Raw genomic sequence first — 18,929 nt, 5'->3', positions numbered from 1 at the left:
CTCATGGGTTTTTGTAGTATAGGAATTTTGTCATATTATGGGTAACAAAGTGTATGATGTTCAGTTGGCTAGAGAAGTTGAGTATGAGATAAAAAGAATGTTGGAAAATCTAGTTTAGAAGTGAAATCTCAGATATTAGAGGGCTATTCAGGAATAGGTGAAGGGCAGGAGTCCAGAGAGGCTGTAACAGTGGCTTAGGAATTTCCAAACACTTGATTTGGAAAATAAGTCAAGAAGTCAAAAGAGTGTATTGTGAATTTTCTCTTGTGTGGAACCAAGAAGGAGTTAAATAGAGGATAGAAGAATGCCCTTGCTAGAGGAAGAGGGATACTGTGGGTGGGCTGGGAGGATGTACAGAGTAATTAAAGTACTTGCTATGCATCCTGAGAACGTGCCAATGTTGCCCCATGCTTTTTATAGTTAATATCTGCAAAAGCAAATTCAAAGGGAAGCAGGTGAACCTATAAGCCTAACTGTGATTTAATTTGTGAATTTGTTACTTCACTGAGCTGCGTGTTAGTATCTTTTCAGTTAATTTTCTAATAGAGGACGTGTTTGGTTGAGTCTTCACAGTACTGGTGATCATGCTGGTGTGTTTTGGGAGAAGTGAACAATTTGGTAGAATTTGAACAATTTTATTTTTTCATTATTTTAAAAATTGATTTTTTTTCTACAGAATATACTTTTCTTATTTACCTGTTTTAAGCCATTTAAAAAATTTCATCCATTTCTTTATTCATGTGCATGTGTGCTATGGCTCACACATGTAATTCAGAGCACAGCTGGTGGGCATCAGTTCTCTCTAGCATTTAGTCCCAGTCACCAAACTCTGGTCTGGGAGCAAGTTCCATTACTCATTGGCCTGCTGTTGTCCCCCTCCCTCCCTCCCTCCCTCCCTCCCTCCCTCCCTCCCTCCCTCCCTCCCTCCCTCCCTCCCTCCCTCCCTCCCTCCTCCCTCCCTCCCTCCCTCCCTCCTTCCTCCCTCTCTCCCTCCCTCCCTCTCTCTCTCCCTCTCTCCCTCTCTCTCCCTCTCTCTCTCTCTCCCTCCCTCCCCTCCTCTGTTACCATTACATTGATACTGGGTATGAAATGAGGATTTGTAGTCTGCAATTTATTTTTCACATTTGGAAGATAGAAAGGAAAGTAGCTTTTCTAACTCAAGGAATTTAGATTATGAAACTTAAAGATGCTTTTATACTTCAAAGACTAAAGAACTGGGATACCATGCAGATGCGGGGGTATGGAGCTATGTATCATTTTTGCATGTTCCTGGGAACCTAAAATGCTCTAAACTTTTATTAAGAAATTGATAAGCATTATAAAAGAATTTGTTACGAGAATTTGTTATGATTTCACCTGAATAACTCAGGTTGTGAAAACAGAAACTGCTTTTTTTTTCTTTTTTAATATCAGGTCTTCCACTTAATACAGCCTTTACTGCCTTTCCATGATAAGGGGAAAATAAGAACTCCCCTATAAACAAAGTAGAGGTAACAGCCTTTGGTAAACTTAGTGGCTATATTGGCTGACTTTGTGTATCAACTTGACCCAAGGTAGAGTATGTAAAGGTAATTTTTACTCATCAGATGAAATTGTCATCTCGGAGGCTTACTGCTGAATAAACTCACCCTTTCTAGTTCTTTTTGAACTCTGGCTGGCTTGTTTAGCTCAGCTATTCAGGCCCAAAGTTCTTTCCAAGTTGAGAGATTCAATCACTTGTTTGTCTCAGCTTCTGCCTGAATTGCTCTGCTTGGTCTCAAACTAATTCTGGAAATCTCTTCTAATCTCATGGCTCCTTCTCATTCTCTGGCTCATTCTGTCTTCACCTGCAACCTGTCTCTATAAACCCATCATGGTAAAACTGCCTCCCTTCTCTTTCTCTGAGCTACGACCCACTTGTATGTCATCTCTTTCCTGACTATTCTCATGAGAGTTGGGTGTATCCCATCAATTCATTCTGTCAAACCTTTCTCTGCTTTGACACTTTTTCTGCCCTTCAATTAGATGCCATTTGAAACATGGTTACATCCTTTTACAAATTAACTGTACCTTCATTGTTTGGGATGAAAGGTTGTACTAAGGGCATGTTTGTATTCTAGCCAGAGGTCTTAAAGATGTGTAGTGGGTTTGCATTCCAGCAGGATCATACAGACTTAGGTCTTCGTATATTATCCCTTGGCAGAACAGCCATGTTGCTGGGTTAAAATTCCTCTTCAAGAGTCATCAGAGAAGAAGCCTCAGTTGAGGAAATGCCTCCATGAAATCCCATTGTAAGGCATTTTTAAAATTAGTGATCAATGGGAGAGGGTCAAGCCCACGGTGAGTGGTGCCATTCCTGGGCATGTAGTCCTGGTTTCCAGAGGAAAGGAGAAGGAGCAAACTCTGAGCAGCAAGGCAGTAAGCAGCCGCCCTCTATGGCCTCTGCATCAGCTCCTGCCTCCAGGATCCTGCCCTGAGTTCCTGTCCTCACGCCCTTCAGTGGTGCACTGTGCTGAGCAGGTGTGAGCTGAATGAAGCCTTCCTTCCGCAGCTGCTTGTTTGGTCATGGTGTTTTCTCGGAGCATCAGTAGCCCTAACTAAGACAGAGGTCCATACCACACTGCGGTCCCTGTTGTGGCTGGAGGCACAAAGAACTTGCATCTGTGTGTGTGTGTGTGTGTGTGTGTGTGTGTGTGTGTATGTTTCTTTGAAAAAGTGCCACATACTTGTTCTTGATTATAAGACAATGCTCTATTTAAATTCAGTTCCCTCAGGATAGGTTTTGAATCTTGTTGATGGCAAAGTGAAACTATTTGAATGCAAGATAGGAACCTGTGATGAGTGGCTATATAAATTAGAAAACTCATTGGAACACCAGATTTTATTATTTGCCTTTCTCCCAGAAGGTATTGCATCAGGGACTTTGAAAAACTAATTTATCATTAATCTCTGTAAGATAGCAGGAGATAAGCTGTAAGAAAAACAAACTGAACAGTTAATGTGTTTATGGATTGAAGTTCCGAACCACTACAACTATTAAAAGGGAACACTTTTAAATCATACTGATGAACTTCAGATAGATTTCAAGTGTCAGGTTCTGCAGGTGGAGGGTGGAAGCGAAGGCAGTACAATGCTTTTCTTTCAGTTGCTTTATTCACAATCGCCATGATATTTACGGACTTTTAAGAAAAATGCCAGGGTTGTAGATAACTATGGGCCTGTTTGCTCTGTTGGGAATAGAAGGTCATGGTCTTCCACTTCAGGTTTTGTCTCTTCCCTTCTGAATAAATGATTTTTCAGGGACCTGGAGAGACTTAGAGAAAGGCTTGTGGGCGACTTGTCAGGAATATGCCACTCCTTTTATGAAACCGATTCAGAGGTGTTTTATTGACAGATCATTAGAGCCATATTTTTATATGAAGAATAATGCTTTTTATTTCCATCTTTCCCTCTCTTTTATTCCTTTTCAGTTTGAAAAAGAGTGTACTGACCACCAAGAAACCCAGGCTCAATTGCAGAAAAGAGAGGCAAAGATTAATGAGCTTCAAGCAGAGTTACAAGCTTTTAAATCCCAGGTAAAATACCATCGTGTGAATTTGGTTTTGAATTCGTACCGGGGGAACAAAGGTCATCTTAGATCTTCACAGTCTCAAAATGGATGCGCTTTACTTTTCCTTATAGTTCCAGTATTATCCATGTGTGTCTCTAGGCTGCTGTTCATAGTGTATAAAGATACTGTTTGTCACAGTTTTCCTCCTTGTGTTTTTATGAATATCCCGGCTTTTCCTAATTAAGCGGCTTCCTTTTGCTTCACTGGGGTTGTGCCTCTGCCGTCACACGTTTCCTAAGTAATTAAGCGGAAAGGTTAAGAAAGTCTTTCCTCTTGCATTTGTCATCCATCACCGATCTTTATCCTACCGCAGGAAATTATTGCTCATGCTATTTATATTTTCAAGCCTTCAGCCTATGGGTTTCCTTGCCATGAAAGATAACCCCTAGCTGAATGAGAACATTTTCTGATAATTTTTCAATTTCCAAAAGTAAATAGATTTAAACCTGACAAAAAGGAGAAAATCTGGATTATGAGCAGATAGCTCCCTTGTACACTGTACACACAAGACATGAGACAGCAAGTACATCATCTGCATTCATTACACAGACATTCCCAGCCTCATCCCTACCTACAGATCTCCATGCGATCCTCAGCAACAGGCATCCTCTCACATCTCTCTCTCCTGCTAATTCCTGGCTAGATGGAGTTAGGCTCAGGTACATTGTTTCTAGCACTCCTGGCCTTTTTGTTCTCTGTTGCATATACAATGCTAACTTTGTGACTAACACTTCTGGAAAATACTCTGTAAGATCCTATCTGTTGCTCAAAACTAAAACCTTTTGTAATCAAGAAAGCTATTAGCAAGACACAGTGCCTTATGCCTATAATCTTAGGCTTTCAGAGTCTGAGGCAGCAGAACTGATGAGAGTTTGAGGCCAGCCTGTGCTACAGAGTATGTCACTAAAAAGAAAATGATACTGTTCTCATTGTCTTCTTTATTCTCTTGTACTAAGTACCATGTTCAGCAAGGTTCTGGCTAAGATAAGGTTCTTTTTATATTAAATGAAACAGGTTTTGTGTGTGTGTGTGTGTGTGTGTGTGTGTGTGTGTGTGTGTGTGTGTGTGTATGTGTTTGTGTGTGTTGTCTGTTTTATAGATTATTGACATAAAGGAATAGCTGAAATATTTGTAACTTTTTTCTGTTTCCTGCTAATATAAATTTCAGAATTTATTTAAAAAATTTCCATTTGAATAATTACTTCTTGAAAATTCAGAATTAAATATATATTGATATTAATATTAATATTAATACATAGAAAAATTTATGCTGTAAGACTGAAATAAAATAAAGGAGTTCCCTCTCTTGTTTTAAATCTTACACAGTGACACTCTCTGTTCATGAGTTTTGCAGTAGAAACTTACTAATAGAAGATTGCCATGCACAGTCATTCCTTAACAACTTAGGACATTTGTTTTTATTTTCCTTTCTTTCTTCCCAACACCGCGTACCCTATGTTACATATGTGTTTTATGTGTATGCTGAGATATATGGATATATTTATATATACATAGTATAAAAGTAACATCAGCTAGTAATTTTGAGAAATTGTCTTGTTATAAAGATTAGGTCCTGAGCTCTGCTGCATAAGTACAATCCCTTTACTTCACTCTATGTATCCTCACAAGGAGGTGTAGACATTGTGGATGCTTTGCAGGTCCTCACTTTATTTTGTTTATTTGTGACATTTGCCTACTAAAAGCACCATTCCCCACGAAACTTGATATTCCTTTACCTCATGACTGTGGCTTTTGCTTGCACTTTTATTTTTGTTTTTTATTCATTAACCTATTTCATTTCTTCACAGTGTGTACCTGTCACAGCCTTTGAATGATAAAGAAAACATAGTCACATCCCTCATAAAGCTTATTTGTCATCAGCGAGCTCAGCTTCACTTTGGTCCTTTCCATCATTGCACTACAGCTTTGCTGGTTGATTGTGAGAAGGACAAGGCTGTACTAGGACATGGCAGAGTGGGCAGGCCAAGTTATCTGAGGAAGGACCTATTAGTTCAGACTGAAGGAGCAGGCAGAAGACAGGGTCACAAATGTTCTGGGCGAGTGGTGCAACGTGATATTTGAAAAGTGATATTAGTATATTCTATGTGTGTATTTGCGCTTGGACTATACATTGAATTAAAAGTACATCTCCTAATGGTGTTCAGGAGACAGTCAATGATGGCTCTACTATGAGTTTTAGATTCCCTTCCCTCCAACTGAAATGTATTTGAATACTATGGAGAAGACTGGAGCAAAGGTTCTAATGTTGGTAATAACATATATATATATATATACATATATATATATATATTTGTCTTCTCATATGTGAAATTTTATTATTTATAGCAACCATAGATATTACTAACCTTTTTGTATTCTGAGAAGATGTGACAGTATGATAATGTTTTATATTTGTGTGTGTGAAGTATATAACACCGTCTGTACAGAGATTGTCCCCCTGCTATATTCTCTCTGCATACCCCTGTGGACTTACTTCCTCATAAAGCTTCTAGTGGTACTGGGAGCCTGCTGACACTTTAGTCTTCTAGCCTCATTGACCCATTCCTAGCATTTAACTGCTTCACAAAGGGGAAATTACATTTTCTTAAGAATGACAGTTATGGTTATATGGTCAAATTGGAAGAGATGTTTTTAGAATTTTATAAGTAAATGCAAAATACTGGCATTTTAAATTTAATAACTTATTTTTTAAAACAAAGTACTTTTACTATTTGTGCACAGATTCTTATTATTTTTCTATTTCTTTTTCCCTTCTCTAGTTTGGTGCCTTGCCACCTGGTACAAAAATTCCTTTGCAACCTTCAGTAGAAGGTGAAGCTGGCCCTTCAGCCCTTCCTCCTGCCCCACCAGCACTCAGTGGAGGAGTGCCGCCTCCCCCACCGCCCCCTCCTCCACCACCCCCACCACTCCCAGGAATGCCAATGCCATTTGGTGGCCCTGTACCACCACCACCTCCTCTGGGATTCCTGGGTGGGCAAAGCTCTATTCCATTAAACCTGCCATTTGGTTTGAAACCAAAGAAAGAATTTAAGCCTGAAATCAGCATGAGAAGATTGAATTGGTTAAAGGTAAGGCTTCCTAGTGGGATCAGGCATACTTCTTCCTGGATTAACCTTCAATTTAGATATATTAATACGTAGTTTCCAATGGGAACTCCTCATAATGACAATACATGATATGGCATATACATCATATGTGTGCATATATTTTATGTACATGTCATTAATTTTTTTGGAAGTGTTGAAGTCAAGTATTTTGCTATAGTCTAATAATTTCTGATTTGTAAGTTTGGTATGAGTTGTCAATTTCATGGGAATTTGATTTGTTAATAAACTGATAACTTACCTTTATTGCCTTTAACTGTATATATATGAAGTGTTTCTCAAAAATTCAAAATGTTAGCATTTACAGTTCCTTTTTCCTGTTGGGAGCTATTAGCTTGCACATGGGTTATAGATATTCTGAATACCGCTGAAGGATGGTCTCCTGATCATGTAAATATGGGAGATTGTGTGTGATGTTAACTCCCTTCAGGATGCATAGTACAAGTGAACATTATTAATAACTGAGATCATAGCTATGAAGAAACAAATAAATCTTCAATCCATGTAGCTTCAAATCTACTGTCATTTGATCATGGAAACTGTTTTCTTCTCCTCATAAGCCATTAATATTCTACAAGATCTGTCTGTCGCTGAGCAGGCTTTGGGGACATATCTAAGGGAGGTGACTTCATGACCATTTGCTGGATCCCTGGGTTGCCTGTCTGTGTGCCATGATTGGGCCAGGACGGGTGAAGCGTCCAGCGTTGATGACTTCCTCTTCTCTGATTGCAGATCGGACCAAATGAAATGTCTGAGAACTGCTTCTGGATCAAAGTAAATGAAAATAAGTATGAAAATAGGGATTTGCTTTGTAAACTTGAGAACACTTTTTGTTGCCAAGAAAAAGGTAAGTTTAATAGTTTGGTTATTATCTTTATTCTGAAAAATTTTAATGTTGATTCTTTATAGTTACCAATGTGTAAAATACACCAATAATCTCTTATTTCTATTACTAATTTTTATTACTATATTTCTATTACTACATTTCTATTACTAATATATACATAAATGATCTAATGAAATGTTTCAAAGCAATTTTTCTCACACAGGTGATAACATGAGCAAATTTAAATTAAAAACTCCGAATATGCTCTTTGATACTTAGTTTTCTATGTAACATCATAGGCTTTGTCCTCAAAGCTGTGCATTTCCAGAGACAATGTGAAGTGAAATCTCGTTTTGCCTTGGTTCGTCTAGAGAGGAATCGACTTTTAAATACATGCTGTTTACTAAACACAGTGCTAGATATGCTTCATATGTAGGATTCAAATTGATCATCATACCTATTTACAAATATTGGCTAAACCTTAAAAATTCATTTTTATCTATTGAAATGCTTCCCAAAATATAATTGTAAATTAGAAACTCTTTAAGAAATAATTGTAAATTATAAACTTTGTCTGACAGGTAATTGTAGAATTAGTAGGTATTTCTGTGCAGGATGTGTCTTGAATAAAATATTGAAAATTCTTTATTGTGGCCTTTAAAGACAGCGAGGAATTTTTGACAAGCTCACCAAAGGAAAACTTGTGAAGTAAGCAGGTCTTAATTTTACCTTTTGATTATGGTGAATCAAGATTTCCTTTGAATAAGATTAGTTCAGTCTTCAGGCAATCAAGGGAAATGTGTGTAGTTAAATTCTGTATTTACATGTAAAACCCTTCAGACTTTCAGATTTCACAATCTGGAATTGATTAGTTTTCCCTTCGTCTTGCTAGTAGGAACAAATGGTGGTACCTCAGAGCTCTCTAGGTGGAGCTGCCACTGAGCTACCCGTCCTTTTCCCATCTTCCTCTGATTACTTTCTTAATTAATGAGGCTCAAAAGGGAAACTTGTTAGCATGTCTTTAATTTAGCTGTAGTGTTAGCCTTAAATGAAATAATTGAACCTTTAAAAATTCTTAAGTCATCTAACTTTAGCCTTGAGATTCATGGTTACAAGGAGGAAAATCTGTTTGTTCAATCGAATACTGGTTGAAAGAGTAAGGTGCGAACTAAGGATGCTTCTCTGAGTAGACTTACTCCTGTCTGCCTTTGCCTTACGTTAGCTCTTAGCTCTAACATCCCTCACTCAAGTACAGCTGACAGCGTCTATGACATGTGTTGCTTCAGCTCACCTGCAGCTTGGGTCATGTTTATGTATTTAATCCTGTGACTGTGAATGATACTTGTTAAACTGAATAAAAAGACCTTGTGATCCTGAGATATATCAACATTTCATAATGAACTGTCAGCCACTGTCTGGGAAATGACTGTTCTGTGATGTTGATCTGGGCAGATGATTCCTTGAGAGCATTACATGATAAGTCATGGGCACTTTCCCGACATTCCTAGTCCATGAGCATTTTTATGAAAATGTGCAGCCATTGTGTGTGTTGCTTTTAGAGAGAAAGTATAGACATTTATTGGGAGTGATGCAAATGAAAGGGAAAAGGATGTTCCAGAACTCACGTGTGCATGCAGTTGTGGCATGGACAGGTGGTTATCTGCTTTTGACCTATCTGCTGACATATCATGTGCAAATGCTCACATTCGCCTGTGTACAGTGATCCTAGAGGTGGTTATCTATCATTTCTGAACTCAGAATCAAGTCTTGCTCCTTAGCATCCTTTAGTCTAGGTCACAATCCTAATACATTTCCTGAGATTCCTGGTTGTGTGGGGTAGGCATGTATGATTTTAACCATTAGTTTGCATTTTAAGTAGAGTCTTCAATTAGTGAAACGTGTGATGTTTATGCCTGTGTGTCTACGTTTTATTGTGTTGAATCTTTGCAGTGAATAGTGTGGATACCTCTCAGTTAATAAGGACAGAAAATTAGTCTTGAGCTTCGTACTGTGGACATAATAATCCTGCATGTTTTCTAGGCTTGGGAAATGCATAGAACCTTGAATTTTTTATTTTATTTTATTTTGATCAGTATTTATGCCCTGATATTTACAACAGACTTAGGCTTTGGTTTCTTTTGTTCTGGTTGTTGGGATTTGTAGTTCTCAACATCCTGCGAAGTGCGGAGGAGCCTGTGATCCCCATTGAGCTACTGGGTTTCCAGGGCTGGATGCTTTTCTTTACCTCCTTCCTCTCTTCCCCCTTTGCTTATTCCTGTCCTTTCTGTCCAGTCTTTCTTTTTCTTACCATATATATATATTACATATATGATATGTATGTGTGTGTGTGTGTGTGTGTGTGTGTGTGTGTATGTATGTATGTATGTATAGGAAGACCCTCACTGTGTAGCCTGTCTGGCTTAGAAGTCACTGTGTGAACCAGATGTTCTTCAACTCAAAGAGTGGGATGAAGTGAAGTCTGGACCTTAAGAAAGGATTAAAGAGTAAAGATAAATAAATTAAAAAACAAAGAAAAGAAGGTTGTCTGATAGTCCCTCAAGTAAATATTTCTTTTTATCTTATTATATATAAAATTTTTTACATATACAATTTATTATAATGTTATATTATCATGTATGTTTTATTTATTTATTTTGTGTGAAGTTCTATGTAGTACATATGTGAGATATATGAAATTATGCCATGTGGGTAATAATAGTTTCCCAAGAGGACCATAGACTGTCATTAATCAGGCTTGAGAAACCTCATTAAAATTTTTTTGTATACAATCACTATCTAAAAAAAAAAAAAAAATTTCTCCAGCCTCTGGCTCCAGATTTCTGGGATAAAGTCAAGGTCGAGCACACCCTGCTGGGTAGGTTTATGTTATCCCGGCTTACCTTTACTGCATAATCACTGCTCTAGTGATCATAACGTACTTTTTACTTTACACAGAGCCATCTTTCCTCACCTGACCATAGTCATAGTCATCATAGTCATGTTCTTGCTAAACATATGGGATATGAACTTCATCTTTTAACTCCTGTTAGACATGTTTACATATTTTATATATGTGTATGCTTATGCATATATACATATGATATATGTGTGTATTGTTCCTATGTATTTTCAGTTAGATATCATCTTGTTCTTCTTTTTTGGTTTTTTGAGACAGGGTTTCTCTGTATAGCCCTGGCTGTCCGCCTGCCTCTGCCTCCGGAGTCGGAGTAAAGTTAAATCTTTCTTTTCCCATTCATATCATTGTTCTACTAAGAAAATGCTTTAATCATACCGTTGAAAGTATACATGGTCCCTAAGTCTATATATTTCCAAGCATTTTCCTTTTCTTCTTTTTCTTCTTCCTCCTCTTTATCTGTTCAACTGCCTCTCTCTATTGGACAGCTATTCTTCAAGCCAGCAAATGCTGCGGTATTTTGCATGTTCATCTTTGTGTTGGACATTGGGGAAAGTGAACTGAATCCGAAGCCCCTTTCCCATTACTCCTGTTGCTCTTACAGTCTTAGTTCGTCTTAGTAAATTTAGACATCTCAGTTGAAACGCATGAATGAAGAGTGGAACAAAACTGATCTGGATTTCAGAAGAGCTGATGTAGTTTATAATTTTTAGCTTCTGTTAATACTTAACAAGGTTATATAAAGCACTGTTTATATAGATCAAATTTAATCACCAGATTCATATTTTGAACATTTGGTATCATCAAAGCAATGCTAATCACTCTCTTTCTTTTACAAGATTGGAAGCATCTGTCAATTTTTTGCAGTCTGTTGGGAAATGGATTAAAGTATCCTAACAGGTTATTGGTGTTGCGTTTGTCAACTAAAATTAATATTAATTACTTTCATTATTCACAAACTGTTAACTTAATAAGGATGAAAGGGCTTTCTGGAAGTATATGAATAGTCTAATTCATTTGGACTGATTTATTAGGAAAATCTGTTTTCACATTTGTTAGCGTTTTAAAATAATCATATTTTGTAACAGGTGCGTCATATTTTCCAGATATGGCTAATAACTGTTTTATAAACAATTTTTTAGCTGAATGGTCAAGGCATATGGAAATAGTTCATGGATTTTGTACTTAAGAACAAGTCATGCTTAGCTCTCTGATGTCATAGTTGAGTGGGCAACATGCTGGGGTTGGATACCAAATGGTAAGTGGTGGATCATCACAGTGTCTTGGCTCTGGGAAAGATATTATTCTCTATTTAAAACACAATTCTCTTGCTGTACATGAAAGTGCATCAACTGTCCCAACTACCAGAAAACCCACCTTAAGTAGGATGGTCTAATTTATAAGAGCAAAGTATGGTTCTTAGGAACATATGCTAATAAAGAGGTAATTCCCAAATGGATGTAACCTAACTTAAAAAGAAAGTGACACTTGACAAATACTAATTGGAAAGATTATGAAAAAGTAAGTTGGGAATTAAATCTTTCTCTAGGGTGTATTACGCAGTCATGTCCATCACTGAATCTCAGAAGATCTGAAGCCTTTCTGAAATTATGAAAGAGGTAGTGAAGGGCTTGTGTCACTGTTAGAAATATCCCATCATTATCAGTTACAGTAGATCCTCTATTGGGTTACTGAAGGGTTTGGAATTTACTCCTAAAATGTCTTATAATATGGACCAATGAGATGGTTCAGCTAATATAGTACTTGCTTTGCACACCTTATGGCCTGCGTATCCGTGGGAAAGCGAGAACTGACTCCCAAAGTTGTCCTCAGATGGTGTGTCCATACCAGTGGTGTGTGTGCTTAGGAGCCTCTCCTCCTGTCAAACATGCACATGCACAGAGAGAGAGAGAGAGAGAAGGAGAGAGAGGGAGTAAGGGAGGGAGAGAGAGAGCGAGGGAGGGAGGGAGGGTGCAAATAAAATAAAAAGGAAAGAAAAAATTAATGAAAATAGTCTTCATAGAAATAGACTCTGCAGTGAAGGCTTTATTAATACTGGAACCATAGACACCTCTCGAGTTCACACTTTTCCTTGGTTTCATGTTATGTACAACGTATTTGGTACAGTCAAAGATGTTTTATAGGTCATTGTGACTAGACTATGTCTTTTATATTGTGTAGATGCTGTAAACAGGAAGGAGGCTGTGTGTGCGCTTGTATATGTATACGCACATGCATGCACACTTGCTGTTGTGTCCATGTTGCCTTTGTCCTGTCCTCTTTTCTGTCTTTCACTGTAGTAAGTATGGTGTCAGGGCAGAGGATATGACTGAAGTCCTCTGTATAGTGATGGGGATGCTCCTCCTCGCTCATGTTCCATGTCATTCTTAGTATTAAATTGTGGTAACAATTGTTAGTTGTGTGTTAGTGGCTATCATCTTATCACACACCTTTTTCTTTTAATTTTTTGGTTTTGTTTTATGTTTTCTCTGCCTAATTTCTTATTTAGTTTATTAATGAAATGAGACAGCCATTTGCACTCTAATTGATTTACCCATTCGTTTCCCTTTTAGCCCATTAATTTTTGCATTGTCTGCATCTTATTTTATAACTCTGGTTCCCCACTTAGAATTGATGTACATTCTTCTTCTTCCAAGCACACTTTCACCATCCTCGTACTCCATTGCCTAGCTCAGATCAGGGAGCATTTCCTGATCTCAGTGAAGTGGCCATGCTCCACCATGGAGCATGTAACAAGAGTTGTGACCGAGTATATTCACAAGCTAATGTGTGGCCTGTCTTGCTAATTATATACTACCTAGTTAGGCCTTTGAGATCAAATAGGATATTAAATTTCATTCTAGAAGAGCATAGACCTTATGCATTTAGTTAATGTTGTATATATTTTTATAGTCTTAAAGTACAAGTCTGCTTTTGATGATCGGGTTTATGTAAGCCCAACCCTTTTCTCTTGAGTCTAAATTATTTGTGTCTATGACTTTTATGCTTTAGATATTTTCTTTGTTTTACAAGTCTCATATATTTTGTGTATCACAATTGAGAAATAAGGCTATAACTGTTGGGGCTGGAGTGATGGCTGAGAGGTTAAGAGCACTGACTGCTCTTTCAGAGGTCCTGAGTTCAAATCCCAGCAACCACATGGTGGCTCACAACCATCCGTAATGAGATCTGATGCCCTCTTCTGGGGTGTCTGAAAACAGCTACAGTGTACTTACTTAAAATAAATAAATTTAAAAAAATAAATAAAAAAAAAAGGCTATAACTGTTTGCCACCACAGTTCTAGCTTGTCTAGGTGCAATGATCATTTGTATCAGATTTCAAAGTTATGTATACCTTATTCCTGGAGGTATTAGCTCAGAGTCACTAGGAAAAAAAAAATCACACTTACGTTTTCTCTGATCTCTTCTTAAAATTTAGCTTTTCCTTTCAGTATGAATCTCTACTTCCTACAAGAGCATTTACACAGTATAATTTTATTATATGTTGGAATTATTTTAAATACTTTAAAATCTATTTTAAAACTCTCAGTCTTTGAAAATTAAGGGCAAGTATTTTTAACCCTAAATCTAGCTGATTATTTAAGGACATTTATTATTTAATACCCCAATAAACAGATATATGTTTTTATTTGCTTTCTTCTGTGAAGAGACAATTCAAAAGAGATCACAGGAGGGTTTTGTTGTTGTTGCCCGATGATGGTCTTGTTTCTAATTTCCCTTTTTAAAGGGGATAGGGATTGCCTGGAGGTAAACTATGACTACACAAGAGAAACCTACTTGCAAAGGGATGCAAAGGGGATTAAATTAATTCTCCATTAACTCTAGCCTAGCAAAGACTGCTTGTTTTAGGTCTGCAAATGCCAGTATTTATTACTCCTGTCATGGTTAGTCACCTGTGTGGTCATGCCTAAAAAGTGTTTGGGCTGCACTCAGGAGCGAATCAGGGTTCTAAGGGCCCATCTGTGTGGAGCTTCCTATGAACTTTTTGCCACTAACTAGAACATCTTTCTAAAGGAAAATCTGTACATTTCTGTGACTGCCACACGTGATTATTACTTCTTTTTAAAATAAGGGTTTAGTTTTTCTCCTTGTGGATTCCCACATCTATTGAAAATTATATTCCTTAGTACAAATATTTAATGATAACTGGTTAAGCTACCTCTGCCAACTCAAAATTAACTGATCTTTTTATGGTATTCAACTATATGTCTTTTTGACATATATGAAAAGTTATCACTACAGCACCATTTACAGAAAGTTCAGACAAGACACACTTGGTTCTTTGGTTCACTTTTCAGTGGTGATTTATCCGTAGTGTGAGCTAACGGCTGGCTACAGCCCTTCTAAATGGACCGTGCTACTGAGTCACAGTCCATACAATACCTCACCAGTCCTTAGAGCCCTGCAGATGAGACTCGAACCTGCCTCCATTGCTTAGCTGCTTTCCTGTGTAGTTGGCTCTGCCTTGCCCCTGACTTACAGCTCTACTCTGGAAAGGCTTCCACTCGCCTTCCTGCCAACTGAGTCTCCGGCAGGGCAGGGCAGGGCAGGCCAGGCTTCACCCTTTCCTTGGGTCTTCCTGATTGTGTATCTGTGGAAGATTTGGACAGTGCTTGGGCCTGGGTTGATAGTTGGCTGTTGAAATGTGTTAGGACTTTTTTTTTTAAGGATTCAAAGACCAATACTTTTCTTTTTTGTCCTCAAATATTGCATCCAAATTTGAATCTTTAAAGAAGGCCTCCCTTTTTTGAGATGGGATCTGGCTTTGTTCTTGAGTTGTCTTAGAACTTCTGGGCTCAAGAGATCTTTGTGGTTCAGCCTGTTGAGTAACTGACACTACAGGCATGTCCCTCTGGGCCAGGCTCCCACCTCTCTGTTCCTGCATCTTGCAACTTACTGCATGTATTAGAAACACTACATAGAAAATCCGCACAAAGCATGGAATCCCTTCATTAGAACAATAATGCAATACTATGTATGTGTTTTTGAAACACTCACTTTTTTACTTGTTGACACTTTTATTTCTTCTCCCAAACAATTCTGGGAAAGAAACAAGGCATGTTATCTACACTTTATATATAGGCAAAAGTTATGCTTTGAAGAGAAGTTCATCTGAAAGAAGCGGGGCTGGACGGAATACAGATCTGAGTGTGAGACCACGGCACTCTCTGCTCTGCCATGCGGCTCCTCTGATTAAAAGAAATCCTATTATGTTTTATTTAAAGTGTTCTTCTTTGATTTAAAATAATTTTCCTCTCATCTCCTGCCACCTTACCACTGCCCCACAGCGGTTCACCCTCATCCCACGATTTATATTAAAGGCTTTAAAACTTGCCATTTTTTATTAAGACCATCTTTCATCATTTGGCACCTCTATTCACATCTGTAAGTATTTGAGCTGTAAATACCAACCACCATGCTGTGGTGTGGACAGGAGACACAGGGGCTCTGGAGTCCACCCTCCAAGTGCATAACCCTGGCTTTTACAGCTATGGTGTTTTCCTCTATCAAATGGGGGACATAATACCTGTCTTATGCGGTTATTGTGAGGATGATAGCATGCATATTGTAAAGCAACTTTCTCAGTGGCCAGCTCATTGTGTTGCTCAGAAAAGAGCTTACTTTTGACACTGTAGGCTTCATTTCCACTGGTAAAGTTTTGTTTATCATCTCTGACTTTTCGAAAATGTAACTTTCTTTTTGTCATTAAAGAAGTAAAATTGTCTTTCCTTTGAAGATTCATATTTTCTTTTCATCCAGTAGAATACAATTTTTGTTTAGCAGTTTAAGACATCAATATTGTTCATATTTATGGGATATATAGGGTTTTTACATATATCCTTATTTCATAATTTTTAAATTGAGATAAACCTACTAGTGATTTTAGACAGTCTTTCTTCATGGAGAATGCAGTCAAAGTTCCTTTTGAAATATACAGACAGAACTGTTATCTGTCTTCAGCCTAAGTGCGTCAGACACCCTGATCTCTTCCTTCCTTCCTACTACAACCTGGTACTCAGCCATCAGCTCTCTCTGTCCCCAGCCCCTTACTCTTCCCAGCTGTGTGAGCTGTCACTGCTCTGGACTTCTTTGAACATCCTGTTTGATTCTTCTTAAATGAGGCGTTGTGTGAGGCTTTCTTCCTGTGCCTGGATCGTTTCATTTACCGTGATTTCTGGTTCTGTGCACATCGCTGCAGATGGTTCTTTCTATGGTTAAATAGCCATGTTCATTTGCGATGTGCATTATCCATTCATTAGCTGATGGATAGATGCTGAGGTGGGTTTCATCTGTTAACTCTTGTGACTAGTATGTTCATGCGCACAGGCATGCATGTGCTTCTTCCGCATACTCCGTTCATACCCTTTGGGTGTATTCATGTTAGGGAGAGAGCAGGATCACCTGACTCTTTCCTGCTTGCGTCCCTTCCACAGTGTTTCTATTAGGCTGTAGTAATTCACATGTCTCTCACAATTTGCTATCTATTGTCTTCTTGATAAATTTCTGTTTTACTGGCACATATTTGGTTTGTCCTTCTCTACTAATAGTGCTAAACATATTTCTTGTAACTATAGGGTATCTGTATGTACTATATAAAGAAATGTCTATTCAAGGATATTTGCCTCCCACTTTGAGTGATCTGGTTTGTCTTTGAATTTGGGGTTTTCCGATGTATTCTAGGTATTATCTTCTTGTCATCAATAGAGCCTGCATTTGCTAGTGTTTTCTCTTGTTCTTCAGGCTGTTTACCTTGATGATTGTTTCTTATTCCGAGATAATTGTTTTCTTTCCTGTGTAGAGGCTTTGAGGTTGATGTAATTTCATGTAATGTATTTCTTTTTTTGCTTGTGTTTCCTATTCTTCAGGGTCTTGGGTAAAACAAAACCAAAACAAAACCTTTCCCCTTTCCAGTGTTTAGAAGCAATTCTGTTTTCCTTTGCAATTTCATCATTTCAGGTCTTTTTATTTAAGTCTTTAATCTTTTTGGAATTGATTTTCACATAACTTCCAAGATATGGGGCTGTTCCGTTCTCAGCTTCTTGGGACCTCAATCTTTGCAGTGTTGTTGATAGAAACAGCCTGGTCCTTTCTCCAGGACATGCTCTTAGCCTTTTTGTTAAAAAGTTGTTGGTTCTCTGTGTGGGGGCTCACTTCTGGGCACTATATTCTATTTGATTGCTGCTTGAACTCTTTTTTTTTGTTTTTTTTTTTTTTGTTTTTTGTTTGTTGTTGTTGTTTTTTTTAAGGTACTAACCTTCTTTTAACTTCTTTTTTTTTTATATTAGGTATTTTCCTCGTTTACATTTCCAATGCTATCCCAAAAGTCCCCCATACCCACCCTCCTAATCCCCTACCCACCCACTCCCCCTTTTTTGCCATGGCGTTCCCCTGTACTGGGGCATATATTGACCTGGAGGGCATCATCCTGAGTGAGGTAACCCAATCACAAAGGAACTCGCACAATATGTACTCACTGATAAGTGGATATTATATTAGCCCAGAAACTTAGGATACCCAAGATATAAGTTACAATTTGCTAAACGCATGAAACTCAAGAAGAACGAAGACCAAAGTGTGGACACTTTGCCCCTTCCTAGAAATGGGAACAAAACACCCATGGAAGGAGTTACAGAGACAAAATTTGGAGCTGTGACAAAAGGATGGACCATCTAGTGATTGCCATATGCAGGGATCCATCCCATAATCAGCTTCCAAACACTGACACCATTGCATACACTAGCAAGATTTTGCTGTCAGGACCCAGATATAGCTGTCTCTTGTGAGACTATGCCGGGGCCTAGCAAACACAGAAGTGGATGCTCACAGTCAGCAATTGGATGGGTCACACGGCCGCGAATGGAGGAGCTAGAGAAAGTAGCCAAGGAGCTAAAGGGATCTGCAACCCTATATGTGGAACAATATGAACTAACCAGTACCATGGAGCTCTTGTCTCTAGCTGCATATGTATCAAAAGATGGCCTAGTCGGCCATCACTGGAAAGACAGGCCCTTTGGACTTGCAAACTTTATATGCCGCAGTACAGGCTTGTGCCAGTGCTAGCTGCAACACACTAATTAATCTATGTTTATCCAGTCCCGTTTCTAGTGATGTTTTCTAAATCACACAAGTACCCTATGCACTGAGCTGTCTACAGCCACTTATGAACATGTCAGAGAGCACTGTCTTGCTAGCTTTCCAAACGGATGATTGTTCTGTGTGAGTCCCTCGCTGTTCTTGTGCCTTGTACAGCGCTGCTTTACCAAGTTTCTTTCCGGAGGAATTTGTTGAATCAGGAATGAATATAAAGATACGATTTCTTTCCTGGACCTTCGTTTCTGTGTATGTATCAGTTGTGGCTATAGGGCTTGAGAATTTTTGTAGTGTTTGTGAAATGTAAAAACTAAATTTTTTCAAATGATGCTTTTCTTGTTGTGGTTTAATTTTGAATGTTAA

The 18,929-nt window shown here is 38.2% G+C and overlaps 1 protein-coding gene across 3 annotated transcripts in view; it reads left to right on the top strand.

Annotated features, from left to right (window-relative positions):
* Diaph3 (diaphanous related formin 3) overlaps positions 1-18,929 on the top strand; it is a 485,891-nt gene that overhangs the window by 168,245 nt on the left and 298,717 nt on the right. For all 3 annotated transcript variants that reach the window (NM_019670.2, XM_011245123.2, XM_006519312.4), the window contains 3 exons: positions 3,450-3,554; positions 6,370-6,678; positions 7,447-7,561. In NM_019670.2, coding sequence (NP_062644.1) covers positions 3,450-3,554; positions 6,370-6,678; positions 7,447-7,561 — 529 coding nt within the window. The remainder of the gene's footprint in view (positions 1-3,449; positions 3,555-6,369; positions 6,679-7,446; positions 7,562-18,929) is intronic.

The sequence above is a fragment of the Mus musculus genome, chromosome 14 (genome assembly GCF_000001635.26).
Source record: "Mus musculus strain C57BL/6J chromosome 14, GRCm38.p6 C57BL/6J".
Lineage (NCBI taxonomy): Eukaryota > Metazoa > Chordata > Mammalia > Rodentia > Muridae > Mus > Mus musculus.
This window is presented reverse-complemented; position numbering and strand designations above follow the sequence as displayed.